Below are 27,138 nucleotides of genomic sequence, written 5' to 3' on the forward strand. Positions count from 1 at the left end.
AAAAAAAAAAAAAAAAAAAAAAATCACCTTTAGTCTTATACTCAGAAATAAAAGATACAACTCATTGGCACTACCAAACAGAAATTTCTAAATATGCATGTGAAGTAGGAGTGATGAAATCCCAAACTACAATTACTACGTATCATACCAAAAGTGATTTGTATTGGTCAGTACAGACTCTGAAATTTTAAGAGCAACTTCATGTTTCCAGTTCATAATTTAAAAATCCAGTTATTAAAAAAAGCTTACTAGAATTTATAATGTAGCATGTTATAAGTTGAAGACAAGGATGATATGTTCTCCTGGTTACAGAAAATTGATTATCACTGACCATGGGACCTGTATGAGGAGTTATGTCTTCCAGTAGTGGCAGATAAGCATTGTTAAAGCTCAGCCATACTTGTTAATTAATTGATTTGATTTGATCTTCATTGTCACCCAGTTCCCCTTTCAACCAATGGTATGCCTTCAGTTACAATGTCTAAAGCCTACAGGAAACAATACCCAGGCTCTGCATTAAACATCTTCACTCTTCAGTGTGTCTGAAGTAGATAATACAATTAAGTCCTGGCCAAAGAATAACCAGCTCTGTCTAGGAGACATAGCAAAGGCATCATGGAGCAAATGAAGTCTGAAATATCTTCATGATAAATTTGAAGGCACCAAGAAGAAAAGGAGCCAGGATGAAGCAATTTTAGGTAGAGGTATATGCAAAGGGAGAGAGAAAATATAAGACCTTGAATAATTCTAACTGGAAGATGAAATTCCTGAGAAAAAACACCTGAAAGTAACATAGATGAAGGCCAGATTGAGAAAGACTGTGTAGGTCATTCTCTCCCTATAAGCAGTGGAAACCATCAAAGGATTTTAAGGAGAGAAATTTTATGATTAAATGTGGGTTTTAGAAATACCATCTCACAGGGAATGACTATAGAATAGATAATGGCACTAGGAGGAGGAAGAGATTTAGGGAAATAATTTAAGAAGCTACTACAAAAATCCAGGTGAAAATGACCAAAAATTTAAATCAGAAAAGGAAAAGGTATCAAAAACTTTAAAATGTTGCCTGTCAGTAAAGGCCTAGCTTAGATTAGAAAGCATTTAGCAGTAAGCTATATCAATACTGCTTCTTAACCTTCTTCAGCAGGTAATTCAGAACAACGCTGAAAGGCCAGAAGCTAAAGGATTCCCAACTGGCAAGACAGACACAACAAAAGGTTAATGAAGTACAGAACTCTAGAGTGCTATCAGAGGTGTGACTGAGTATGGAGCCCAGTTTAAGAAAACACATGTAGGCCATAAGCTCCCAAGGGGAGAGAACTGGCCCATACTGTACTCTGCTATACCCTCAGTGGCCAGGACAGTGCAATAAATATTTCTGAATGGATGGATGATGGATAGATGGAAGAGAAGAGGATAGGTCGTAGGAGAAAAGCACAAGGGACTAGATGCTCCAAATACATTAAGAGTCATACGAAAGGCTGGTGAGAGGGAATGCTAGAAGTTAAACATGAGGTTTTTACAAGCTCCATGACAGACCATGGAATAGTTTTCACAGATCTGTGATACTAGAAATTTGAAGAAAACAGGTCACCTGAGTCACAATAACCTGGTTTACTAGTTGTGAGGATAGTGTGATCATCATTGTCTATCTATTTCTATCTTTGATATTGCTTAAGTTATCAAAAAATTTAAAATATATGTTGCTATAGAATTACAACATTCATTTCAAATGTATAAATTGGTCAACCACTAGAATTTACTCTCCAAAATGTATTTTTTAACAGCCTTGGGAGGAAAAATGTACAATAAATAAAGTTCAGTTTGATTTTCATGGTTCAAAATTAAAGAGACTACATTATATATATGTGGAATTCTTTTTTTTTTTTTTTTTAATAGAGTCAGGGTTTCACTATGTTGCCCAGTCTGGTCTCAAACTCCTGGGCTCAAGCAATCTTCCTGCCTTGGCTCTCCAAAATGCTGGGATTATAGGTTTGAGCTACTGTGCCCATCCTACATGTGGAATTCTAATATTATCTTACCATCCTCCAAGAACTGGATATCAGATGTGTCAAGATTATGATCCGTTTCAAATAGTTGTTTCCCTTAAAAAAAAAAGTATGTTTAATTCAAATGGCATAGTTTTTCTCCATTTTCACTACGACACTTAGAAAGCAAGTTTGAAAACCTCTTTTTTCTGTGAATTTCAATAAATTTCTGAATGTATTCAGTAGCTAAGTGGCATATGAAACATATCTGCATTAAAATGGAACAAGTGAAAACCCACTCTGCCTTAGGGTACTAGAAAAACAAATGGGTTTGACTCTACTACTTCTAAGACATGATCCTGAATGTCCTTCTATCATAGGATCTAGCAATTATAATACTTATAATACAAATAATTATAATACTTATTTGATATAATACTTATATCAAAGATAAGCCATAAAAATTAATTACAAATTATGAGCAGAGAAATATCATCTGGTAGATAATGTTTTCTCTTTTTGTCCTAGATGCCTAGGTATATTATTTTCTTACAGAAATCTGACCAAATGATCCTCTTGCTATGTAAAAAATGATACAGGAGGGTTTAGGAAGAACAGGAATGGCAGGGGAATCATACCACTTAATTTATTTTTTCCTGCTTGTTCTTCTTCTTTCATCCTTTTCTTTTAATTTCCAAGAGTTCTGCATCAAACTTGGCCTTCCAATTTAAGAAATTCTCAATTGTAACTGGAGTACCATGGAATAATTGGCTAAAAAATTAAAAAAAAAAAGTTACCAGATTAATGAAACAGCAGTTTAACAAATAAATCCTAATAGTATCTTCTAAGTAAATAAACATAACCCCTTATAAGAAAACAGAAAATTAATGTTTGAATTTTGAAATATTTAAACTGATTTCTGCCTGCACTGGCTACTCTCACTGGTTTTGGCAACATACTTTGGAGTAGTCCATTTTTTTTACTTATTACAAAAAACAAAGATAATATGCAATGTATTCACTGTATTTACCACCATAGCTATTCATTGTTAAGAAGAAAAGTTGTTGCTGTCTGATATGGTTTGGCTGTGTCCCCACCCAAATCTCAACTTGAATTGTATCTCCCAGAATTTCCATGTGTTGTACGAGGAACCCAGGGGGAGGTAACTGAATCATGGGGGCCTGTCTTTCCTGTGCTATTCTCATGATAGTGAATAAATCTCATGAGATCTGATGGGTTTATCAGGGGTTTCTGCTTTTGCTTCTTCCTCATTTTTCCCTTGCCACCGCCATGTAAGAGGCGCCTTTCACCTCCCACCATGATTCTGAGGCCTCCCCAGCCATGTGGAATTGTAAGTCTAATTTAACTTCTTTTTGTTCCCAGTTTTGGGTATGTCTTTATCAGCAGCATGAAAACGAACTAATACACTGTCAATAATGACATGTTTTGAATACACATCAATTTCGAATACTAAATCATTGCTTTATCACTTTATTTCAAAATATGAGGTTTTCTTTACATTTAGTAACTATTCAATTCACTGTAGTATAGGGGATTTATAATTCTAAACTCTACACCAAGCTTGTCCAACCCATAGCCAGAGAGCCACATGCAGCCCGGGACAGCTTTGAATGTGGCCCAACACAAATTCATAAACTGTCTTAAAACATGTTTTTTTCTGCAATTTTTTTTAGCTCATCAGCTATTTTTAGTGTATTTTATGTATGGCCCAAGACAATGCTTCTTCCAATGTGGCTCAGGGAAGCCAAAATATTGGACACCCCTGGCTCTACATCATATGTGAAATCTTTATACTTCTTGGTCTTATCTGCATGAGTTTTACTAACTTTTACTGATTATCATTCATTACTCATGCTATGCCACCAACCAAATGAAGGACTTCTACAATTTTACTTTTAGTAAAACTTCACTAAAATTTTTTTTTTCTTTTTTTTGTGATTTCCAAAAAAAAAAAAAAAAATGCTGCTATTGATCAAAACACCCTCAAAACCCAACCAAGCAACCAAAAACCGATTTAAGAAATAATAAAACGAGGCTTTTAAATATACCTTTTCAGCTTCTTCTGCTTCTTTTCTTTTGTTTCTTTTCTTCTTCTCTTCTAGTTTTATCTGATCTACTATTTCATTTAATTTTCTTGCACAGCTGTCACTAGAGTAAAAATCATCACCATACCAAGATTTTCTTCAGCCTATGTAATGCGAAAACATGATGAGGAATAAACTCTCAGAAAAATAAAAGTCCATACATTTATAATGATTACTAATTTGGTTATACCCTATGTTCATACAGTTCAATAAAAGATCATTTAAGTGAGCATATATATAAATAATAATATCTTATTTAAAAAGTCATGTAAATGTGCCATATCCAACTTGAAAAGATACTGTATTTCAGCAAATTCTGTTTAATAATCATATAGGTAAAATTCAGAAAACTGTTTCCTGTAGTAACTAGTAACATCCTTTCTCCAGCATGTTTTCAGTATTTTAGATTTTTCTGACTATTTTAAGAACCGTGACAATGAACTGCATTTTGAGGCCAGAGTGATTTCTAAAATAATAGAATAATAAAGAATGTAAGAAATACTGTAGTTTATCTATATCAACCTTTTTTTCCTTTAGATTTGAAATGGTTTAAAACCAAATATAAAAGCATCTCAAACTCATGAAAAGGATATAACTCAAAAGGCTATTAGGAAGCTGGTGATTTGAAGGCAGAAAAAAAGTAACAAGATAGGGTTCCAATGAAGAAGACAAAAATAATTTGAAAATATACTAGCCAGAATCTCAGTGCTAGAAGCAGAGATTACTAAACATTTCTTTGACAGGGCTGGCCTCAGCAGCATCTGAATAGGTATTGCATCTCCTGGGCCCTCTAAGTACTAGGCTTCAAGCTAGCTCCTACAATCCAATTCACTGGGGCTTCTCTGTGGTGTTTCTATGCTAACCATCCTATATCTATGACTAAACAAACTTCTCCTGAGTAACAAACCCATATTAAAACTGACTATTTTGGGGCAGTGACTTGATGTTCCACAGTCATCTCAACACAAAACCATCATCTTCTCCTCAAAACTTATTCCTGGATTATCAATCTCCGCAAATCACACCACCACCCACCCAGCCTGAACATCCCCATCCCATTATAAGTTCCATCACTGCTACTGATCTATTCTTAAAAGTCATAATAAGTCTGTCCATCAACACTGTTATAAGCCTAGCCCAGAGTACCAACATTTTCAGCTTGGAATACAAGGAACTCCTAACTGGCCTTCTTAAAAGCTATGATCTTAAAACCTAACATCAACCTCCCCTGACCACTCAGTACATACATACATACATAAACACACGCACGCACACACACACACAGAGAGAGAGAGAGAGAGAGAGAGAGAGAGAGAGAGAGTCACAGAGAGAACTAATCAATTTATAAACTGAAGCACCACAAAACTGATCTAGTCAGTCTCTTGCTTAAAACCCCTTCATAGCTTTGCAAACCAATCAGGACCAAATCCGTATTTTGTGAACAGTTTAGAAGACCCTTCAAAGAAGACAGTAGCCTCTTTAGTTACGCCACTTATCACCACCAACTTCAAATCCTAAGTTCAATAAATTTTGTGTGACTAGAAGTTCTAGTAGAAATAATCAATCACTTGCTCTCTCTCACCTCAATATCCTTTAACAAGTTTGTTCCTCTACCCTGAAATTCTTCTACTCTATTTCCTGGCTAACTCTTCCTACAGCTCTCAGCTACTCCTGGAAGCTTCTCCAGAACTTTGTCTATGTCAACCCATATAATCTTATATTTCATAAGATTCCATCACAGCATTTTTCATACAGAATGATTTCCAATTTGCTAATCCACACTGCTCACTAGAGAAAAAAAATCAATGAGACCAGGGATGGTGTCTTTCTTGTTCACTCAACCTAATGCTTGACACATTTCAATAACAAAACTTTCATATCCAATAAAAGTAGGATATCTTTTAGAAAAGTTAAGTATTCCAATAGAAAAGCAAAAAAATAATCATTCACATGGAAACTGGACAACTCGGAAGTCATACTAGTTCCACATCACTAGTATTTTTAAAATGCAAATTATAATTACATTCCATTTTCACCTTGTCATCATTTTATGTCCAAATGAGAATATCTGGTATTAGCAGATGTGGGAAAACAGATACCACAATGACTACAGTGAGATCATAAATTGGCACAACCATTCTGAAGGCTAAATTAGCAGTATGTATGAAATTATTAAGTATGTATTCCCTTTAATCCAGCAATCCTACTTCCAGGAAACACTGAACTAGTATACTCATCAGCAATTCTTTCTTTTCATTTATTCAACAAACATTTGAGTGTCTATTATGTGCCAGGCACTAGGAGTACAAAAGAGAACCTGCTCTAAGGACTTACAAGTAGTGATATATAAGAATGCTGAAAGAATTATATACTCATTCTTAATTATATGTTAATTATATATCAGGCAAAAATGAGAGACAACTGTAAATTGTTTTAGAAAAAGAGTAATTACATATACATACAATGAGATTCTATACCATAACCAAACATAATGACTCATATATGTTTAACTGAAATGAAAAGATGCTCACATATATTATGTGAAAAAGAGGATGTTATAAAACATTACGCATAAAATGATCTAATTTGGGTGGGAGAGGGGGACTGTGTATATAAGCATAAGGAAAAAAAGTCTCACACTAGATCACACCAAAATGTTAATAGACAATTATACATGGTGGGTACAATTAATAAGAATCTTTATCTTCTTCTTCTTCATGATTTTTTGTATCTTCTGAGTTTCTGTAATATGAATTTATTATTTTGATACTGGAAAATTATAACAATTATTTTCTGGAAAACAAAGGACAAATATTCCCTGAACACACCTGAGGCTCAGGAAGGCGTCAAAGAATAAAAAACAGCCTTTTGAAAAGAGACAGTTTGAGTACAAATAAAATATTAAAACATGGAAAATTCACTTAGACTATATAATTTACATTAAAGTGTGACTGACTGAATATAGCATAACCATCCCAGGTTCTCTGCAATGTTTTAGAAGATGTTCGAAGAGCTGGGCAAGGTGATTCATGCCTGTAATCCCCGCACTTTGGTAGGCTGAGGCAAAAGGATCACTTGAGCCCCAGAGTTCAAGGCTGCATGAGCCATGATCATGTCACTGCCCCACAGCCTGGGTGACAGAGCAAGACTCTGTCTCCAAAAAAATAAAAATACAAAAAAAAAGATGTTAGAATTAGCATAACTTTATGCTAGGTAACAAGGTGAATAGGGCCCAAGATCAGCAAAAATTCCTATCTGATACATCTTCTTTCACTCCTCACTGTGCAACAGCTCCAGATATTTTTATAACATCAACATTTTGGTGACCACTGGTCTTTAGAATACGTAAGTCACGTCTAAGGTGGAGATATGTTTTCTGTCAATTCTTCTTAGAGTAAACAAATAAAGGTAGGACTTCTGACTTTAAGATAGTGGTATAAGAATTTTACCCCCCTCCCTACTCTCTACTCTGAAGAACCCCATGAAAACTCTCTACCCAGGCATGAGTATATTTTAAATACCTGCCAAGCCCAGATTATGGGTAGCCTATCCCACAATAAAATTAATCCAGTAAAACCTTTTTTAATATCCATTTTTATTTCCACATAAGCCTCCCCTCATAAAGGGGTCATAAGCCATTACTATTGTTTGTAAGCTTCGGGAGGAGGAGAGATGGGAGAAAAAAATCAATCACTAGTACTTTTCCCAGACTATAGGCAACCAGAGTGTAACAAGTCAGAGAGGGAAGAAGTTTTAATTTTTTTAAAAAGTTGAAAATGGTAGCTACATATGGGACTAGGCATTCTAAAAACCAAATCAAAACACTGTTTACAACTTAAAGTACCCATTGGACTTTTTATCACTCATGACATGAGCGAAAAAGCCATGAGGCTGACTGAGTTTCAAGCAGGGGCACTGGGACAAATTCTATTACTCAAATTTTAAAGGGACAGTAGGAAACAAAAATAAAGATGCTCTGTGATTATGTATCATGAATTCTGCTTGGTCAATGTACTATTTATACAATGGCATTTTCTAACTCTTGAAATTAATGTGTAATATTTAAGGCCAACAAATGCTGCTACAAAACATAAAATTATTATTTCCTTACCTGTAATGCTAGTAATTTTAAAATGTCTGAGACATCATTATCTTCTAGGTTTTCCTGGGAGAATATTTCATAAAGGGGAGCTTCATCTGGGTATTTTTCACCGTATGTAAACTTGAGGGTAGTCTGGACAGCTAAGACACAAGATAAGAGTTTGATGTGAATACCTTAAAAAATAGAGGTAGATACCTTTGTTGAATCAGTAAAAAGTAGCACAACAGATTTTCCCATGAAGAAAAAGGTTAGTAAGAGACCAGATGGATAATCACTAACGTAAACAACACATACCACAAAGAGATAAGTGAAACAAATCATGGGATTACCAAAAATCACACTTACACATGAAGCACATTTACCACTTACTGGTATTTTACCAGACTGCATGTCTGAGAAAGAGGATGAATAAACGCCACTCATTAAAAACCTTTCCTAAGATAAACAAAAGGCACTGAATACAACACATTTTTAAAAACTACTACCGTATGCTGATTTTCAGCCTCTACCAGAGCCAGTTCCTACCTGCAGAAGATCTGGCTGTAGCCCTGGAATCTATATTTAAATCCACACAATGTCAGCAGGGCTAATTAGTGGCTGGATGGCACCGTTTTGACCTCGACAGTACAAAATGTTGTATGGGAAACTTTTAACCTAATTCATCTAGAAATTCCCCCTCACTCTTTAAGACTGTGTCAATTTACGGATCTCACACTTGTACGGAAGTAAAACTCCTATGGGCGTGTCAGTGCAAGGTGCCTCTCTGCAGTGCAGGCCACTGAGTCCTCAATTCCACCAGGCAGTCTGCAACTAAGCAGTAGTGCGAAACATTTTCTGTTAAGACTTTTTATTACAATGATCTTTTTCCCAGAGTGCCATCTTTTGTGTAACTCACATTTTATATTATTAAAACCTACTGATTTTGATGAAGCAATACAAATTTATACCGCTCTTCATGGACGGGGAAAAAAAGTACCTTAAAATTTACAGGTTTGATATTTTATTTTTCATGTTATGATATTAACAAGGAATTTTATGAACCAAAAATGGCAAAAGATTATGTGTTAGAGGTCAGTAAGAAACACTATCTTCTGGCATTTTCCTTCCTTCTTTTATTAGCACATTTTTAGTTTTATTGCTGGAACAAGATTTTTTTTTTTTCATTTTATTTCTTCCCCAGCTTTCTTGAGGTATACTCAACAAATAAAAATTGCATATATTTAAGGTGTACAATGTGATGTTTTGATATATATATTGTGAAATGATTATCAGAACCAAGCTAATTAACATCACCTCACATCATCATGATTTGTGTGTGTGTGTGTGTGTGTGTATGTGGTGAGAACACTTAAGATCACCTCTTTTAGTAAATTTCAAGTATATAATACAGTATTATCTATAATTAATTACAGTCACTATGTTGTACATTAGATGCCCAAACTTATTCATCTTGCATAACTGAACCTTTGTTCCCTTTGGCCAGCATCTCACCATTCCTATTACCTCCCAGACTTTAAACACTCAATGCATTAAAGAAGAAATTTAAAGGGAATTTTAAAAACATCTTGAGACAAAGGAAAATGGAACATGGCCAGGCGCTGGGGTTCATGCCTGTAATCTCAGTACTTTGGACAGTCAAAGTACAAGGATAATTGCAAGTCAGAAGTTCAAGACCAGCCTGGGAAACACAGTGAGACCTCATGCCTACAAAAAATTTAAAAATTGAGCTGGGAATGGTAGCAAGTGCCTGTAGTCCTTGCTATTTGGGAGGCTGAAGGTGGGAGAACTGCTTGAGCTCAGGAGTTGGAGGCTGCAGTGAGCTAACAGAGCACATGGCACTCTAGCCTGGGCAACAGAGTGGGACCCTTGTCTCTAAAAAATATTTAAAATTTTAAAAATTTTACAAAAAGAAAAAAAAAAAGAAAATGGAAACACATCATACCAAAACTTATGGGTTGAAGCAAAAGTTGTTCTAAGAGGAAAGTTAATAGCAATAAATGCCTACATCAAATAAAGTTCTGAAGAAACAATTTAACATGCCCCTCAAAGAACTAGAAAAAGAAAAAATGGCATGAAATCAGCACAAGGAAGAAAATAATAAAGATCAGAACAGAAATAAATGAAATACATTAGAAAAACAATAGAAAAGGTCTAACAAAACAGCTAGACTAGAAAAAAGGGAGAAGACTAAAATAAAATCATACACGAAAGAAGATATTTTATAACTGATATTAGGGATGGGGAGATACTAGTTACAGGATAAAAGGTTTAAGACAAGATGAGTAACTTCAGATCTACTGTAGTGCATTGTTACTACAGCTAACAATAATGTACTGTATACTTAAAAATTGCCAAGAGATTAGATATTAAATGTTCTCACCAAAAAATTAAAAAGTAAATTAAAATATAAAGTTTATCATTGTGGCAAATTATTACTATTTCACTTTTAAAAACTAAGCTTATTGTGCCACACTATATTTCATTAATTTCCTCTCTATTTCCCTAGAAATCATGTTCACACAGTAAATTCTGACTAGAAATATACAACATTCATGGTAGATTCGTAACAGCCCCTTAGCACCTCCACACTGGCAATATCCAGCATAATGCCTACAGAATGAATGAAATTCCTGAGAAGCTTAGAAAAACCACAAGTATTTTTTATGAGACTTACTTTCATCATTTTCTCCAGCCTCAGATGTCACAGTAATGGTGAAGCTGGGTGGATTTTCTGATAATACTGCAAGAAAATACACACAGAAGTTATTGAAATGCCTTCTAAGGCAGATACTTTTCCTTATTAGCAAATTATCACTCCTGGAAACTGGTCCCTAGGCTATATTTCCATTTCCAGAAATACAGACTAAACAGAACACTGAAATGATAAAATTACCATCAACTTTCTATTTAAATGCAGGGTTGTCTTTAATCTGGAAAGAAATAACTATGGTAGATAACCCTCTTGGAGTTTTACCAAGACAACTAAAATAATTAAGTAGTTTACCTTTTATTTTAAAATCTCCACCTATACATGGAAAATTACATTCTTAAAAAAATCCCAAACATAATGGCAAAGAGTTTCATGTTTCCCACCTGAAACTACCCACTGATATTCATGTTTCACTGATATTTATACTTATATATTGTGAGATATAACTCAGAATCTCCATGACAAACAGTAAATACTGATTTGTTAAAATTAGTGTCTTCTTGCTGTCATTCTCTACCACATCATCTCTGAAACCAAACTTTCTTTCACACATGCTTACTAAGCCTCTACCATCTTTCACAGAATTATAAATCAAATAGCTATGAATGTAAACATCAGATTGCATGTAATTTACTCAGCAAGACGAAACATGTAAAGCAACATTTATATAAATAACAAAGTTTTGTATGTCATTTTATAGCCTATTGTCTATCTAATACTCATCTCTGTTTATTATCTATTCCTCAACAAGAATGCTGTAACAACTCTATGAGAGCTCCTAGATCAGTATCTGGCAGTATCTAGAAACTCAATTAATACTGCCCCAATAAAAGAACTAAATGAATAGAATGAAAGGAGGAAAAACATCAACGAAGAAAATTTATACTCAGAACCATCTGAAAAGTAAACAAGGACACTTCAAGCCACCAGGGATGGCTGCTAAGCCTATGAGAAAAGCCTATGCCTCATTCCTTGTCCAGGAAGCACTGGTACCTGTTAAGGTTGGCAGCAGCTCTGCAGGCTTTTTCAGAAATGAAAGAGCAATAGATCACTGAAGAAGCAATCATGGAAACTATTCAACTTTTCCTACCTGGGAACTTTCTAAAGCCATTATAAATATATACTATCAACGGTATTTTCTGGCTGGGCACAGAGGCTCATGCCTATAATCCCAGCACTTTGGGAGGCTGAGGTGGGCGGATCACTTGAAGCCAGGAGTTCGAGACCAGCCTGGCCAACATGGTGAAACCTCATCGCTATTAAAAACACAAAAAATAGCCAGGCGTGGTGGCGCATGCCTGTAATCCCAGCTACTCCAGAGGCTGAGGCACAAGAATTTATTGAACTTGGGAGGCAGAGGCTGCACTGAGCCAAGATTGTGCCATTGCACCGCAGCCTGGGCGACAGAGCAAGATTCTGCCTCAAAAAAAAAAAAAAAAAAAGATAAACAAAAAACCCCAAACCAATTATTTTCAAGATAGATGTCATTTTAATTGAATTTAAGGTACTTTAAGAAATGATGAACACCTGTGATTACTAGAAAAGTGTTAGATAAAAGACTCAGGAGATTCATATTTTAATAGGTCTTGGGTAGTTCAGCCCATGCTGAAAAAATTTTCAACCCACCGAAAGGTTATTATAATAGAGCCATAATATGGTTGGCCTCGTCTATATTTTAACAAATACATGCAAAATATAGTTGATGTATTTCATTCTTATTTCCTTTCATGACCAACTTTAGCAAGTCATGAAATGTAAACACTGCAACTACAGAAATAAGAGATCAGCCCAACGACATTCCAACTTATTACCAGTTTCTAGAACTCCCTGAGGCTACAGGTCAGGGGTAACCAATACTCAATTACAACAGGTAACATTTATTGAGCATCACTTTGTGCTTGTGCTATGCTATGCATTTACACGAAAATCCTGTACTTCTAGCACAAGACCATGATTTATACTATTATTATAATTCACTAAATTTTCAATGCCATCAAGTATGAGATACACTTTACGTACCACTAAGAAAGAAAAATAAGCTGCCAACTAAACCGACATGTAACTGATTATAAGACGAGTCCATATTTCAGAGATGTTAAATGTAAAATATGTCTTAAAAATAATTAAATGTGGCCGGGCGCCGTGGCTCAAGCCTGTAATCCCAGCACTTTGGGAAGCCGAGACGGACGGATCACGAGGTCAGGAGATCGAGACCATCCTGGCTAACATGGTGAAACCCCGTCTCTACTAAAAAAATACAAAAAACTAGCCGGGTGAGGTGGCGGGTGCCTGTAGTCCCAGCTACTCGGGAGGCTGAGGCAGGAGAATGGCGTAAACCCGGGAGGCGGAGCTTGCAGTGAGCTGAGATCTGGCCACTGCACCCCAGCCTGGGTGACAGAGCGAGACTCTGTCTCAAAAAAAATAGTAAGAAGAAGAAGAATTAAATATACTATCATCCCAATTTTACAGATGTGGAAACTGAGATACAGCGCTTTTAAATAATTTGTCCAAGGATATCAGGTAGTAACTGAACAAACAGAATAAACTATATAGAGCATCATTTAAAAAGAAAACATATTTCCAGCTGAGAAATTCCAAGGAAGTCATTTGAGCTAGGCTGTGAATCACGAGTGGCATATTGGCAAGCAGAGATGGAGAAGGGAAATGCACTTGAGGGCACCATGGAAGCAAGGGCCTAATGGTGGGAAAGCTAAAGATATATATATGGAATAAGAAATTATTCCGTTTGCTGAACTTGTATGTGAGCGAAGAAAACTAGGTGAAAATACAGTTGAAAGTTTAGTTGTACACAATCTTTTTTTTTTTTTTTAGCAATAATCTGATCAGAATTGTTCTCAAAACATAGGAAGACAAATCTAACAACAGCGCATAAAATGAAAGGAGGGAAACGACTACAGGCAGTATGAAACTAGGTCACTATTGCGATAATCCAGGCAAAGGTAATGAGGTCCTGAAGTAGGACAGCAGCAATGGGAATAGCGGGAAACGGTGGTGATGATATTTTAAGTTGGCAGGCTGCAGGCTGAGAATGTGATGCCACTAACAAAAATGAGTAATAACAAAAAAATCAGACATGATAAATTTTAAGGACACTTTAGGACTTTCAGTTAGAAGTGTTGAACATGCAATCAGAAATGGGCGAATGGTGGTAAAGAGAGCTGGGCTTTAATTCCATTTGGGATCATCTACACAGAGGTGATAGTTAAAGCCATTAGACTAAATGAGATCATCAGAAATGTAACACAAAGAAAAAAAGCCAACATAAGCTTTGTAAGGAATCCTCAATTTGGAGAACAAAGTAAGAGGAAGTAATAACAAACTCAAGAGGTAACAGTGTTATGAAAATCAAGGGAAGTGAGTTTCAAGAGCAGGTGAAGAATGATTCTCCTCATTCTACCCCATCCTGCCCACTGTCTCGTCAGTTTCCTAGCAGGCAGATTTCATCACATTGTTACCTGCTTACAGCAGCAGTTCCCTATCCATATAAAGTGTGTTGGAATGAGTTGTGAGAAAGGGGTAGAATCACAGCCAGCACACTAAAAAATACGCGTAACTCAAAGTCTATTGTATTTGTGAAGTCACCCCACCTATTAGAATCTGAGTCTGATGTGGCAGTGTCTACAATATGCACTATATGGTCTGTGTGGGAATAAAATGGGCAATGAACTATTGCCCTGTCAGATCACATCTAAGTCCCTGACAAAGCCCTCTGTGATGTGGCCCCTGCTTATTGGTCAAGTCTCATTTTCCATGACTCTCACTTCTCACTTCATGTTCTAATACCCAAATAACTTGTCCTTTGAACATATTCTGATCCCTCAGAGTCCTGCTTCTGCATATGTGCGTCCCAGGCTGGAATACCCTTTCCCTAGTCTCATTTACTTGTTAACTTGTCATTACACCTAAATTTTCCAAAACAACTCAGACCATCCCCTCTCCCTAAATGTATCTGATGTCTGTTTCCCCAAGCTGAGATCCTAAAAAAAATGCATATAGTAAATATCTGGTAAATGAGGAAACCAAAAAATATGGGAATGTTAGGAAGAATATCAGTGAACTGCCAGACCTGGGGAGCCAGATAGAATAGGGAGGCAAGATGGACCAGAAAGAAACTCCTGAACTACCAATCCATGAGAAATCATGAGACGCATGTTCAATAAAAGCATGGGAACAAAAGAACTACAGTGTACAAAGGTTATGGGAAGGAGTAATTTTCAGGGGCCAAAATGTTAGAGGTGGCATTTTTAAGGTGTGGCAATGCCCATGTGGAGCTAAAAAAAAGTGGAAATCAAAATCATTAGTCGAAAGACACAAGAAATTATGAAGCCATATTAGTGGAAAAATCAACTAAGATGGTATTTCTAGTAAAGAGTATCATATGTTTGTTTTACAATTATAAGGTATAAGGTATTTCCACTCACATTATTTCTCATTAAACTGATACAGAGACTAAGGCTTGGAGAGGCTAAGTGGTTTGTCTAAGGACATTACATAAAGTTGCCACTATAGAGAAAAAACGTGAAGCAAGTACAGCAAAGAAAAAAGATGTTGGGAAGTACTGCTAAAAGCCCCCCAATATCCACTCTCCCCTTATTTAAGTTATGCCACTTTTAACTCAGCATACTGACTACCCAGAATAAAGACTACATTTCCCAGTTTCATTGCCAGCTAGCCCTCACCAAATGACTAAGTTCCCACTAAAAAGATCGAAGTAGATATGCCCTCTGACAGTTTCCAGGAAATTTCCTTAAGAAACTTGCCTTCTCTCACTTCTCTCTGTTCTTCTTCCTTCCTTTATTCATCCTACTTCCTGGAAAGGGAATGTTACCATCTTGGCCATGAGTGTAAGACTACATCTTAGGGATGACAGAGAGCTACATTAGAAGATGGGTCCCTGAGGAGTTCTTGAAATAGAGCTGCCACAACTCTCTTGCATGTGCAAGAGCACGTAAGCAAGAGCAAAATAAGTTTTACCTTTTAAAACCCAATGTTATTGGGGTTTTCTGTCACAGCTGAATCTAATCTTATTAAAATAAGTATTTTTTTAAAAACAGAAAAAGGGATATTTCAAAGTTGGGCAGTAACTAAAATAAGGATGGGAAAGTTACTTAATTGAATTCACGGAAATAGATAATTCCTAAGTTCTGATAAAAGACTAATCCCATTACTATGCATTACTGTGAGTTAGGGTAAATAGAAGAAAGATTAGTCTTCAATAAGGATGCTAGACTTCTACCACTGTAAGTAATTCAAAATACTTTTGAGGGCCGGGCATGGTGACTCATGCTAGCACATGATGACTCAATCCTAGCACTTTGGGAGGCTGAAGTGGGTGGATCACTGGAGGCCAGGAGTTCAAGACCAGCCTGGGAACATAGCGAGACCCCAGTCTCTACTAAAAATACAAAAATTAGCCAGGCATGGTGGCACATATCTGTAATCCCGACCACTTGGGAGGGTGAGGCAGGAGAATTGCTTGAACCTGTGAGGTGGCAGTTGCAGTGACCCAAGATGGTACCACTGCACTCTAGCCTGGGTGACAAAGGGAGACTCTCTCAAAAAAAAAAAAAGAAAAAGAAAAAAATTGAGAAAAAGAGTAAGCTGGGCCAGGTGCAGTGGCTCACGCCTATAATCCCAGCCCTTTAAGAGTCGGAGGCGGGAGACTTCCTTGAGGCCAAGAGTTCAAGACTAGCCTGGGCAACAACGCAAGACCCCTGCTGATACAAAAAATGCAAAAATTAGCCAGGCATGGTACTGCAAGCCTGTAATCCCAGTTACTCTGGAGGCTGAGGTGGGAAGATCACTTGAGCCCACAGGTCCATGGCTCCAGTGAGCTGACTGGGGCACTGTGCTTCAGCCTGGGTGACAGAGTGAGACCTTGTCTCAAAAAGGAGAGGGAGAGGCGAGAGGGGAGAGGGGAGTGGGGAGGGGAGGGGAGGGGAGGGGAGAGGAAAGGAGAAGGAAAGGAATGGGTAAGGAAAGGAAAGGGGAAGAAAGGAAGGAAGGAGAGAGAGAGAAAGGAAAAAAAGAAAAAAGAAAGAGAAAAAGAAAGAGGGGGGGAAGGAAGGAAGGAGGGAAGGAAGGGAAGGAAGGGAAGGAAGGAAAGGAAGGAAGGAAGAAAGTTAGCTGTTGGCCATAGAGGAAGGGCAGAGAGACGTTAGGGGACAGATGGTGGTGAAACTGACAGAATTAAAGATTTGTCAAAAACAGGGATAAAGAGGTAGCAGCTAAAAGGTACATTAAGAGATACAGAAATTACCTTTAGTTTCCACAAAATATGAGAGAGCCCATATTAAAATAAGTACCTCTGGTTGTTAGGGAGTGTCTGACCTTTCAAAAAGTATGACTTAGAACAAACTGCTTTTACAAGATGACTTCTTACCTATCTCAAGATACAATTATAACTGTCAAATGTGAATGGCTGCTGCTTAGAGGTACTGACAAAGAAATACAGGATTACATACTCCTCTTTGTAAGGCAAACAGAATTAAGGAAACTTGGCTTTTGGTTAACCTGATGCCAACAAATTTGTTTCAATAAAACTCCCCACAGCCAGAGATTTCAATACATAAATTGAAATAACCAAATTCTACTACCTTAGCAGGACCTTGTCAAGTGAAGAACTACTGAAGGAGAATGTGGTATCAGGAGAGTCCATTTATATTTTGGAAGACTAGTTGTTAGGAGGGTTGGATCAATGTGCAATCAAGCTACAGAATAGGCAAAAAGAAGAAATTGTATTATGATTTGTTATAATCACAACAAATGCAACACTGGACCAAAAGTACTTTGCAAACAGTCAAAGCAATTAATTCTGAGGTTACGCTAAATCTATGTGCCTAGGTCTATGGGCTGGACTGTGCCTCTTCAGCATCCACATGGGGTCACGTGTACTTAACAAATGCTTCTTTGTCAGGCACTCAGTCATCCATCAAAAAAAAAAAGTATATTTCCTTCATCAATAGTATTGAGTATTAACCAAATTTAATAATTAAATGTGATTCAAAATGAAGTTACAAAACTCTCATTTAGTGTTCCTTGGCCAACTGACACAAGCAAGATCTCTTTCTTAGACCTGGCATGAGAATACAAAAGTATGGAATCATAAATACAAAAGAAGGCTTTAAAACAGCAAATCTTGCAAATCTCCAAGATTTTAAAAGATCAGACATGGAAACATTTTATTTCAAAATCCTCTGCCTTTTCCCCAAGAGGTTTCATAAAGAACGTGATCACTAGGAAGGCAACGTTCCCTAAGAATTATAAATAAAGACATCTCATTTTAATTTATTTATTGCAAAGCTTGTAGAAATGTTGACAGGAGTTAGAGACAGATGGCTCATCTGATAGTGCAGAATACCTGAATGCATCAAAAGATTCATAAATTGTCTTTTATTACCCTGGCTCAGAATCCTCAAGCACTTGGGCATCTGATAAGAATTTCACATAGTGAACTATACCAGAGCTGTCAGGGCCTAGTACAATTTGAAATACCCACAAGATTATTTCAGGGTTAAAAATAAAAAAAGGTATCAGTTTTATAAATGCTTATATGCATAGGATTTAGTGAGCGATAGCTTATGTCCAAAGAAATGAAAAGAATCGCATATCCTGCTTTCTTGACTCTGCCTACAGTGTTCATATCTATTATGTTTCCAAAGTTCTGGAAATGACCAAACATGATTAAGAATATATCCAACAACTGACCCTATGTTCTATTTTAGACACAGACATATAAGCAAGGATAGAGAAGGGAGCCAGACTCCATACACACTCACCCAGTTAATGACACTCTCAAACCCCTCTTCACTCATCCCCTTAACATCCTCACAGCACAGAGGTACTGCTGGTGAGAGAGAACATGAACAGGACTGGAGCTACACAGGGATAGCTGAGAGACATCTGCCTGTTGGCAAAGCAGAACAAAATTTGCTACCATTGCAAGCAGTGATCAAAAGGTGGAACCAAGAAAACTAAGCTAAACGATGAAAGGGAGAGGGGTTGGAGTTTATGAGTTAAAGTAATATACCTTCCACTATAAAATTCTGACTATCAACGATAGGCAACACTCAAAGGAAAGAATGGTGAATGTAAATGCACACACCTAGTTTCTACTCACTCATATTGGCTTTATTTGGCCGCTTCTCAAATCTGAGGAGCCATATTGATATGTAGCATTTTTATAATCATCCAAAGTATGGCTTAATAGAGAAATCTCATCCTCTAAATTATACCTAATGAACTTCTCATTATAATATTTCACATTAGCCCAACCTATCAAGTAATCTTCTGCTCTCCCCATTCTCAGCTGGAGCTGAATCCCAAGTCCCACATGTCTGGAAGGTGAAGGAACAGGCAAGCGTTCCGGACATAACTCTTAGTACCAGCCCTGCCGCTAACTCGCTGGCGGACAGTCTAGAGCAAGCCACTTAGCTTTCCTGAGCCCCCAAGACCTTGGCTTGTAGCAGGATCCCCAAGCTAGATGATGTCTAATCTCCCTTCCAATCTAACAACCTATGAATTTATAGCGGAACGGAACTTTGGGCCACATTATCCATTAGGCATTCTGCTGAACGCCAGATTTTTTTTTTTTTTTTTTTTTTCATAAGAAAAGAAACCTGGCAGACTTCAGGGACTACACTACTCTCAAAACCTATCTGAGTAACTGAGAACAGTATTCTGAATCCCATAAACTAAAACAGCATCGTATGAAAAACACTTTCTACCTTAAGAAAGGTGAAAATGTGAAAACTAACATCCTTGCGGCTGTGGAAAAACGAATCTCACTTGGAGCATCTTTTCTCTTAACGTATTATAAATCTCAGGTTGCTGTAGGTTACACAGAAACCAAAGTAATCCCGACTCAATTTTCAGGCCTGACACCTTCCAGCATCACCCGGACTTTTAGATTTCAGGGAACAAGCAGAGAAGGGGGAAAAAGTCACTGGGTTGCTGGTAAGTGACTGAAGAACTTGAGAAGAGTGGAGGGCAAGGTGGCCGCGCGGCCTCACGGTCCCCTTCTCCACCCCAGCCTAGGAGGCCCAGAGCTGTGGCGGCTCCTGCCCGTCCCACTCCACCTCGGGGCGGCTGCAGGCTTGCGGCCGCGGAAGTCACCTGTGAAGGAGTCAGGGTAGATGGACTCCAGAGCCTCCAGCTCGTTGCGCTGCTCCTCGCCGTAATCTGTCATCGTGGCCCTTGCTCTTGCCCATGGATTGCCCAGACACCTAGGCGGCGCGCAGCAGCCCAGACAGCTGCAGCGCCGGGAGAGCGGGCGGCGGCCAGGCGGGCGCAGGCGCAGAGTCCCCGGCTGGAAGGCCCAGGGCCCAAAGCCAGAGCCGGCCTGCTTAGCTACAGTTAAGCGCCGGCCTCCGCCTGCTCCCTACTTTCAAGTTCGACTAGTTCTGCCTGGCCAGGGGGGCACTGATTTGCTGCCTGTCCCATACTCGCTCGGGAATTGCTGGGACGGTGCGCGCGATCTGGCATTTGCTAAGGACACCTACAGCCGGCTCCTGGGCTTTGCAGGCCCTGAGCCTTAGAAGCTTCTCAGCGCGGCATCCTCGCTCGATGAGTCTGGGCTGAAAGGCCGCATCGTGCGCCAGGGAAAGATAACGTTGCTGGTGGCCGGGACAGGGCGAGGGGCGTCGGGTGCCTTCACCTTTTCTGGTTTCCGATTTGACCCTGTGGCGTAGGTGCTGCGGTCTTGCTACCTAGTGTGGACTAGTAGGGGTCAGGAGATTTCTGCGCTTCTTGAACTCCGTATTGCTTGGCGTCCCACTGGAGTTGGACGAGGGGCTGGGGCCAGGGTAGATTCCACTGGGCGGGGGAACAAAAGCTCTGCACTGCCTTGAATGAGCACGGAAGGGTAGGCCTAACTGCTTCATAAGTCGGGGTGGATCCGGGGGGGAGAAATAGACCGTAGGTCCGGCTTCTCGGTTCAGATCTTTAGGCTTAACTTGTGAATTTGTGAAATGAACGCGGCTTGACGTTTTATAGATCTCAAGATGTCCGTGACTGTGTATTTGTGAATTGGTGAGAGGAATGTCGATCTCAGTAATAACAGTAAAAACTGCAGTACCCCGAGAAATATTGAGAACTTTTAATTTGGTAATACCACTTCCAAGAATAAACTTGAGCAAGTAGCATGCATCTGTGATCTCCAAGGTCATTGCAGCAATTACAAAGAAAATTTTCAAAGTGCCATGATGGCAAAAGCTAAGAAAATGGCTAAATAAACATGGTTAACTTTATGAAAAGAATATTAAACTGTGGTAACAATAATAAAGGATCCCATGTTCCTTTATTACAATATTGTGCTAAGTCGAAAAAATGGAAAATTTTAAGAAAATACTCAAAACTTGCTCCCCACTTTTCTGTATTTTTGTTTTGATTTCTCTGTATTAAAGCTGGTTTCACTTGTATAGTGGGAGGAACACTTTTTAAACGAAAGCTTCCTAATGAAGCCTCTGAAGTTTTCTCTTGTTGAAATGGTGATGTCCCATGGACCAGAAGGCACCTTGATCTTTTATTGAGGAGTGCTGCTTACCTATAGCAGAGGAACACTTTGGTACTTATTACGTGTTTACAGTATTAAGGGTTGATTTCAGGCATTCTTTTAAACTTTAAGAAAAAAGTGGAGTCTCCTAACTATGATAAGAATCAAATAAAATACATAAAGTAACTTTGCAATTATAAGTTGCTTATTTTTTTTGGATCTCCTCAGTTCAGAGGAATTATAATGATTTGTTATAAGGAAAGAGCTGCCAGAGGAAACAGCTAGTGCATAAGTCCTAAGTGGGGAGTCAAGGCTGACTTTTGGCTACAAGAACTGGAAAGATGAAGTTCTGTTGACCGAAATAAGTGAGGAAGACAATCAAATTTGGCAAGGAAGATGGCATTACATCTTTAAATAACTCCTAGATCAAAAAAAATCAAGCAAAATGAAGTTTTTTCTCTTAACAGAATAATAAAAACAACCTACCAAAATAAATGAGATGCAGCAAAGCAACAAACATAACAAGGTTTACGTTAGAAAAAGGTTACTTTTGGTTGCCAATTGCAGTCTAGTAAATGTAGTACCTCTTTATTTGCATTCCTATTTCATTAACAAAACTTTTGGTGAAGCATCTATTTCAAACCTTATGTATCACTGTAAATAAACCCTACATGCTTCAGAATGCTCAGGAGTGTTACTTTGATACTGGAGATGGCTCTCGTAATCCAGGAAACACATCTGCAAATCTTTGTCATACCTACATATGCATTATTAAGCATTTTTTAGTGGCTCTCTAATTTCATTTTGACCATAACACATGCTTAACAGAACACACCAAGTCCCTTAACTGAAATTGTGGACAATTCTCATGAGGCAAATTGACTTTCTTTTAGTGTTTCGTTTTTAATTGGTAGTTAAAGATGTTATAGACCAACTGTGTTTTAAGCTCTGCAGGTAGGCAAACGGTGTGAGCCACTGATATGGTTTGGCTGTGTCCCCACCCAAATGTCATCTTGAATTGTAGTTCCCATAATCCCCACGTGTCATGGGAGGGACCAGGTGGAGATAATTGAATCACGGGGCCGATTTTTCCCATCCTGTCCTTGTGATAGTGAGTTCTTACGAGATCTGATGGTTTTAAAAGGGGCTTCCTTCTTCGCTGGGCACTCGATCTTCCTGCAGCCATGTGAAAAAAAAAGGATGTGTTTGCTTCCTCTTCTGCCATGATTGTAAGTTTCCTGAGGCCTTCTCACCCATGCAGAACTATGGGTCAATTAAAACTCTTTCCTTTATAAATTACCCAGTCTCAGTTATTTCTTCATAGCAGCATGAGAACTGACTATTATAGCCATCATAGGATCTGGAACCAGAAGTAATAAACCCAGCCTTAGTCATTTGCAAGATACGTAAGCTTATAATTCAGATGACATGAAATAATTATAAGCATGTTTTGTAAACTCCATATCAACATTATTTACTGATAATTAAATTCATATATCATCTTATAAAGCATTGCTATTCTCTGTTCATCTTTATTGCTAATGAAGTATGTCCCTAAGAGATTCATCTTATTTGTATTCTTCTTAGTTTCTTCTGCAGGTAATGCAAATTAGTAGTTGCTATTTACTAATACTATCAGCCTTTAAAAATTATTTTGATGTTTATTTTTACCTTTCTGTGCCTGTGAGTTTTGTAGGCAATCACACTGTCAGAAGCTCAGTGTTGAGAATTCCCTATTTCATGCTTAATTTTAATTATTAAACAGTTCATGTGGCTAATGTTTCATTTACTCAGGTATCTCAAAGACTTTACCAGTCACAAGCACAAAGAGCCATATAAAATTTTAGTTTTGTGTACTCTGAATGGATATCTCTTCAAGGGTAGTGAATCTTAGTAATACTTTCCAGCCTAACTCAGTTCCCTGGCCTACAATCTACTCTGAGTCAACACAGAAGCCAGAGTGGTTCTGTTACAATGTAAACCAGTCCATATCACTCCTTTGCTCATAACTGCCCCATCCTCATCTCAGATTAAAATCGTGTATTTATAATATAGGTCCTAGAATCTGGCTTCCTGATCATCATCCTCACAGCTCTTCTTTCTGTGTCTTAGTCCATTTTCTGGACTAAGCTTATAACAGAATACCCGAAACTGGATAATTTTATTTCTTACAGTTCTGGAGTATTGGAATTCCAAGGTCAAGGGGGACATTTGGTGGGACCTTCTTGCATGTGGGGACTCTGCAGAGTACTGAGGTAGCACAGGCCATCACATGGCGAGGAGGCTGAGTGTGCTCACTCAGGTCTCTCTTCTATTCCATTACTCCAGCCATACTAGCCTCTTTACTGTTCCTTAGCATGCAAGGCAGGATTTCCTCCTAAGGTCTTTGCACTTGCTGTTCCCTCTGTCTGGAATGCTGTTCCTCCCATACCCATATGTGTCACCCCCTCACTTCCTTCAAGTCTTTCCTCAAAGGTCACCTTCTAAATGGGGTTACCACCACTAGACCACCCTACTTAATATTACAACCACTCCTAGCACTACCTATCCCCTTTAACTCATTTTATTTTTCCCATGCTACTTTAAAATTACACTATTTATTATGTTTATACTCTTTCTCTCTCTAGTAGAATGTAAGTTCCATGAGGGTAGAAATTTTGTTACTGTTGTATTTTGGCACGCAAAGCGGTACCTAAACAGACTAGGCACTCAGAAAATATTAACTCTCTGAGTGAATGAATGAATCCAAAAGACTGGTAACATGGTACAGTTCTAAAAACACTGGACCGGGGGATTATAAGTCTAGGTTACAGGTCTTTATAATGAATTTGTCATATAAATTTGGGTAAGAAACAATCTCTGGATCTAAGAGCTTCCCCATCTATAAAATGAGGGAGTTGGGTAAAATGATCTATGAGATTCCTTCCAGATGTAAGAGCGTATGATTCCTCAAGATCATGTTTATATTGCAGTCAATTTTGTGTAGACTTCAAAGTTAGCAGTTAACTTCTCTGTCCCAAGGTGCCTTGGCTAAAGAAGTAGTGGTATGGTTTGGCTCTGAGTCCCCACCCAATTCTCATCTTGAATTGTAATCCCCATGTGTCAGGGGAGGGGCCTGGTGGGAGGTGATTGAATCATGGGAGTGAACATCCCCTTACTGTTCTCGTGATAGTGAGTTCTAGTGAAATCTGATGGATTAAAAGTGTGGCAGTTCCCCCACCCCTCACCACTCTCTTTCTCGCCACCATGTAATACGTGCCTTGCTTCCCCTTTGCCTTCCGCCATGATTGTGAGTTTCCTGAAGCCTCCTAAGCCATGCGGAACTGTAAGTCAATTAAACCTACTTATGAATTTCCCAGTCTCAGGTAGTTTTTTTATAGCAGTGTGAAAATGAACTCATACAAGTAGTATTTATGCATGGAGTTGTTTTTCTCCTAACAGCCTTGATGCTAATGTTCTTGAACCATATAACATATAGCGGCCTCAATTCTGGGTAACAACAAAGCAGGGACAACGCTAGGTGTAAGTGAGCTACACTTCCAGCATTTCCTCGCATGTAAGAACAAAGTATAAGGTGGGAAGACAAAAAATAAAGTTTGTACATGTTCCTTTCCTCCTACCCTAGTAATAACCATTTTGATGTACTTTGACTTTCCTCCTCTTCCTCTTTTCCTCTCCCTCTTCACCACTCTCCACAAACCCCTTACCTTTGCTTTGGATGTGAAAAGGATTGAGACATGGGGAGAAGAAAACAAAGGAGCAAAAGAGATAGAAGATACGGTTAGTGAAATGCAATATAAATTCATTTAAATGTATAGAAAGAACATGAGAATTAAAACGAAAAATTTAAATATAAGTCATCAATTCTCTGGCTTCCTTTGAGAAAATACAGTGAAGGGTTGAGTTGAGGTTACCCCTAAGGTATGTAGTGTCCTGGTGGCAAAATTTTTTTGTAGAGTCCCTGTCTCTATAAACAATCTTATATAATTGTATTTAAAAATATATTTTTAAAACTCATGGGCCCTTGTAAGATATAATGACTTATTGATGAAGATTTGGAATAAATAATAGAGAATTACTGATGGCAGCGGGAGGTAGACAGGTTCCTAGGTGGGAAGGGGCAGGTCCCCAGTGAAACTCCATCTTCAAGCCAGGGACAGCCTGAAGCCTAGGGGCTGGGCTATCAGTTCCAAGTGAAGTCCCTAACCTGGAGCGAGATTTTCCTTGATACCTTTGGACCAATTAAGTGGTGCTTTTTCTTGGCCCACCCATGGACCGATCAGCATGCACTTCCTGCATTCTGAGCTCATAAAAGCCGCTGGACTCAGGCCGGCTAAGACACTCATAGCTACTACCTGCCTGCGGATGGTAGCCACACACTTTGGGTGTCCTCTTCGCTGAGCACTGTTCTGTCACTCAATAAAGCTCTTCTCTGCCTTGCTCACCCTCCAGTTTTCTGCATAACCTCATTCTTTCTGGACGAAGGACAAGAACTCAGGACCTGCTGAACAGCGGGAGCAAAAGGAGCTGTAACACTTTTCTGGTCCTTGCTGAACTGCAGTTGGGAGCTAAAGGGGCTGTGACATGTTCCTGGCCTGCTTGCCGAGCTGTGGGTGGTGATACGCTCCCAGACTGCAGAAATGAAGAGGGGCAACCCTTCCGGGGGCCTAGATCTTGGGATTCCCCAAGCCAGAGCTTTAACACTATAGTCCTCTCACCTTCTGCTAGGGCTGGGTGGCTGCCCCACATGACGGGAAGCAGCCACAGGGCCGGGCCAGAGCGGGGTGGTGAGACCGAAAGACCTGTAACACAAACGGGCTGAAACACACTCCCTCAAAACATGCCCCCATCCCCGCTGCCCACACTGCAGGTGACAAGAGGGAGAGAAGCTGTGGCCATTCTGGAAGCCCAGACCTCGGGGCTCCCTGAGCCAGGGCTGTGACACATTGTAACACCCTCTTTGGAGCTCTGTGGTTCCTGGAATCTCTGCGTTTTTGGGTGCCACCGCATTCGACTCATCCAGACACTGGTTTCCACAGTGGAAACTGCGGTATGTCTGGTCCAGCCACGGTCTCGCATGGTGACGGTGCCAGGAGCTACCCGCCCTGCTGCAGCAGCTGGCATGCTTGCTGTGTACAGTGGCTGGACCCTGTACTTGCTCGCTCACATACCCTTTGCCGCTCCGCACCTGTTTCCCTCTGGGCAGGCATAGGATCTGGGCCGGTAGCACAAGCAAGCACGGCCTGCTGGGCCAAGTGGGCTGAACGAGCCCAGCAGGAACAAGCAAAACTCAAGTAGAGGTACCACTGGCCACAGAGGTGTCCAGCTGGTAAAGCAGCACCTGAAGGATCCTGTGACAATGCATATACATTTCTTTTTGTTTAATCTGTTTGTGTGAAGATTCTCCATGGTGTCCAGGCACCATCTTTTCCTATTCAGGAAGAAAAGCCATCTCTTCATGTTCTTTATTGTCAAATGCACTGCTGTCTAATTTCATATCTCTCACCATGATTTAGAAGAAAAAAAAAAGCAGTGCTGCTACACACAATCCCGTGGCTAATTGTCATTTCTAGCAAAACAAAATTGTTCTTCTTGCCTCTGCAGTATTTTGTACACCTTATTTTGTAATGCTGGTCACATCATTACTCATTTAGTTGCGTCGTTCATCCTGCTGCTCCCGAATACTGGCTTCCAAAGTCTTTCTCAAAAAATGTTCTTTA

At 38.9% G+C, this 27,138-nt stretch overlaps 1 protein-coding gene across 1 annotated transcript in view; it reads right to left on the reverse strand.

Annotated features, from left to right (window-relative positions):
• RWDD1 (RWD domain containing 1) overlaps window positions 1-20,756 on the reverse strand; it is a 23,779-nt gene extending 3,023 nt beyond the window's left edge. The window contains 8 exon segments of the mRNA XM_017855462.1: window positions 2,043-2,105; window positions 2,627-2,677; window positions 2,680-2,759; window positions 4,041-4,143; window positions 4,146-4,197; window positions 8,205-8,335; window positions 10,870-10,935; window positions 20,041-20,756. Of these exon segments, the coding sequence (XP_017710951.1) occupies window positions 2,043-2,105; window positions 2,627-2,677; window positions 2,680-2,759; window positions 4,041-4,143; window positions 4,146-4,197; window positions 8,205-8,335; window positions 10,870-10,935; window positions 20,041-20,113 (619 nt within the window). The 5' untranslated portion in view covers window positions 20,114-20,756.
• Window positions 20,757-27,138: the final 6,382 nt, after the last annotated feature.

This window comes from Rhinopithecus bieti, unplaced genomic scaffold, assembly GCF_001698545.2.
Source record: "Rhinopithecus bieti isolate Rb0 unplaced genomic scaffold, ASM169854v2 scaffold_41207, whole genome shotgun sequence".
NCBI lineage: Eukaryota > Metazoa > Chordata > Mammalia > Primates > Cercopithecidae > Rhinopithecus > Rhinopithecus bieti.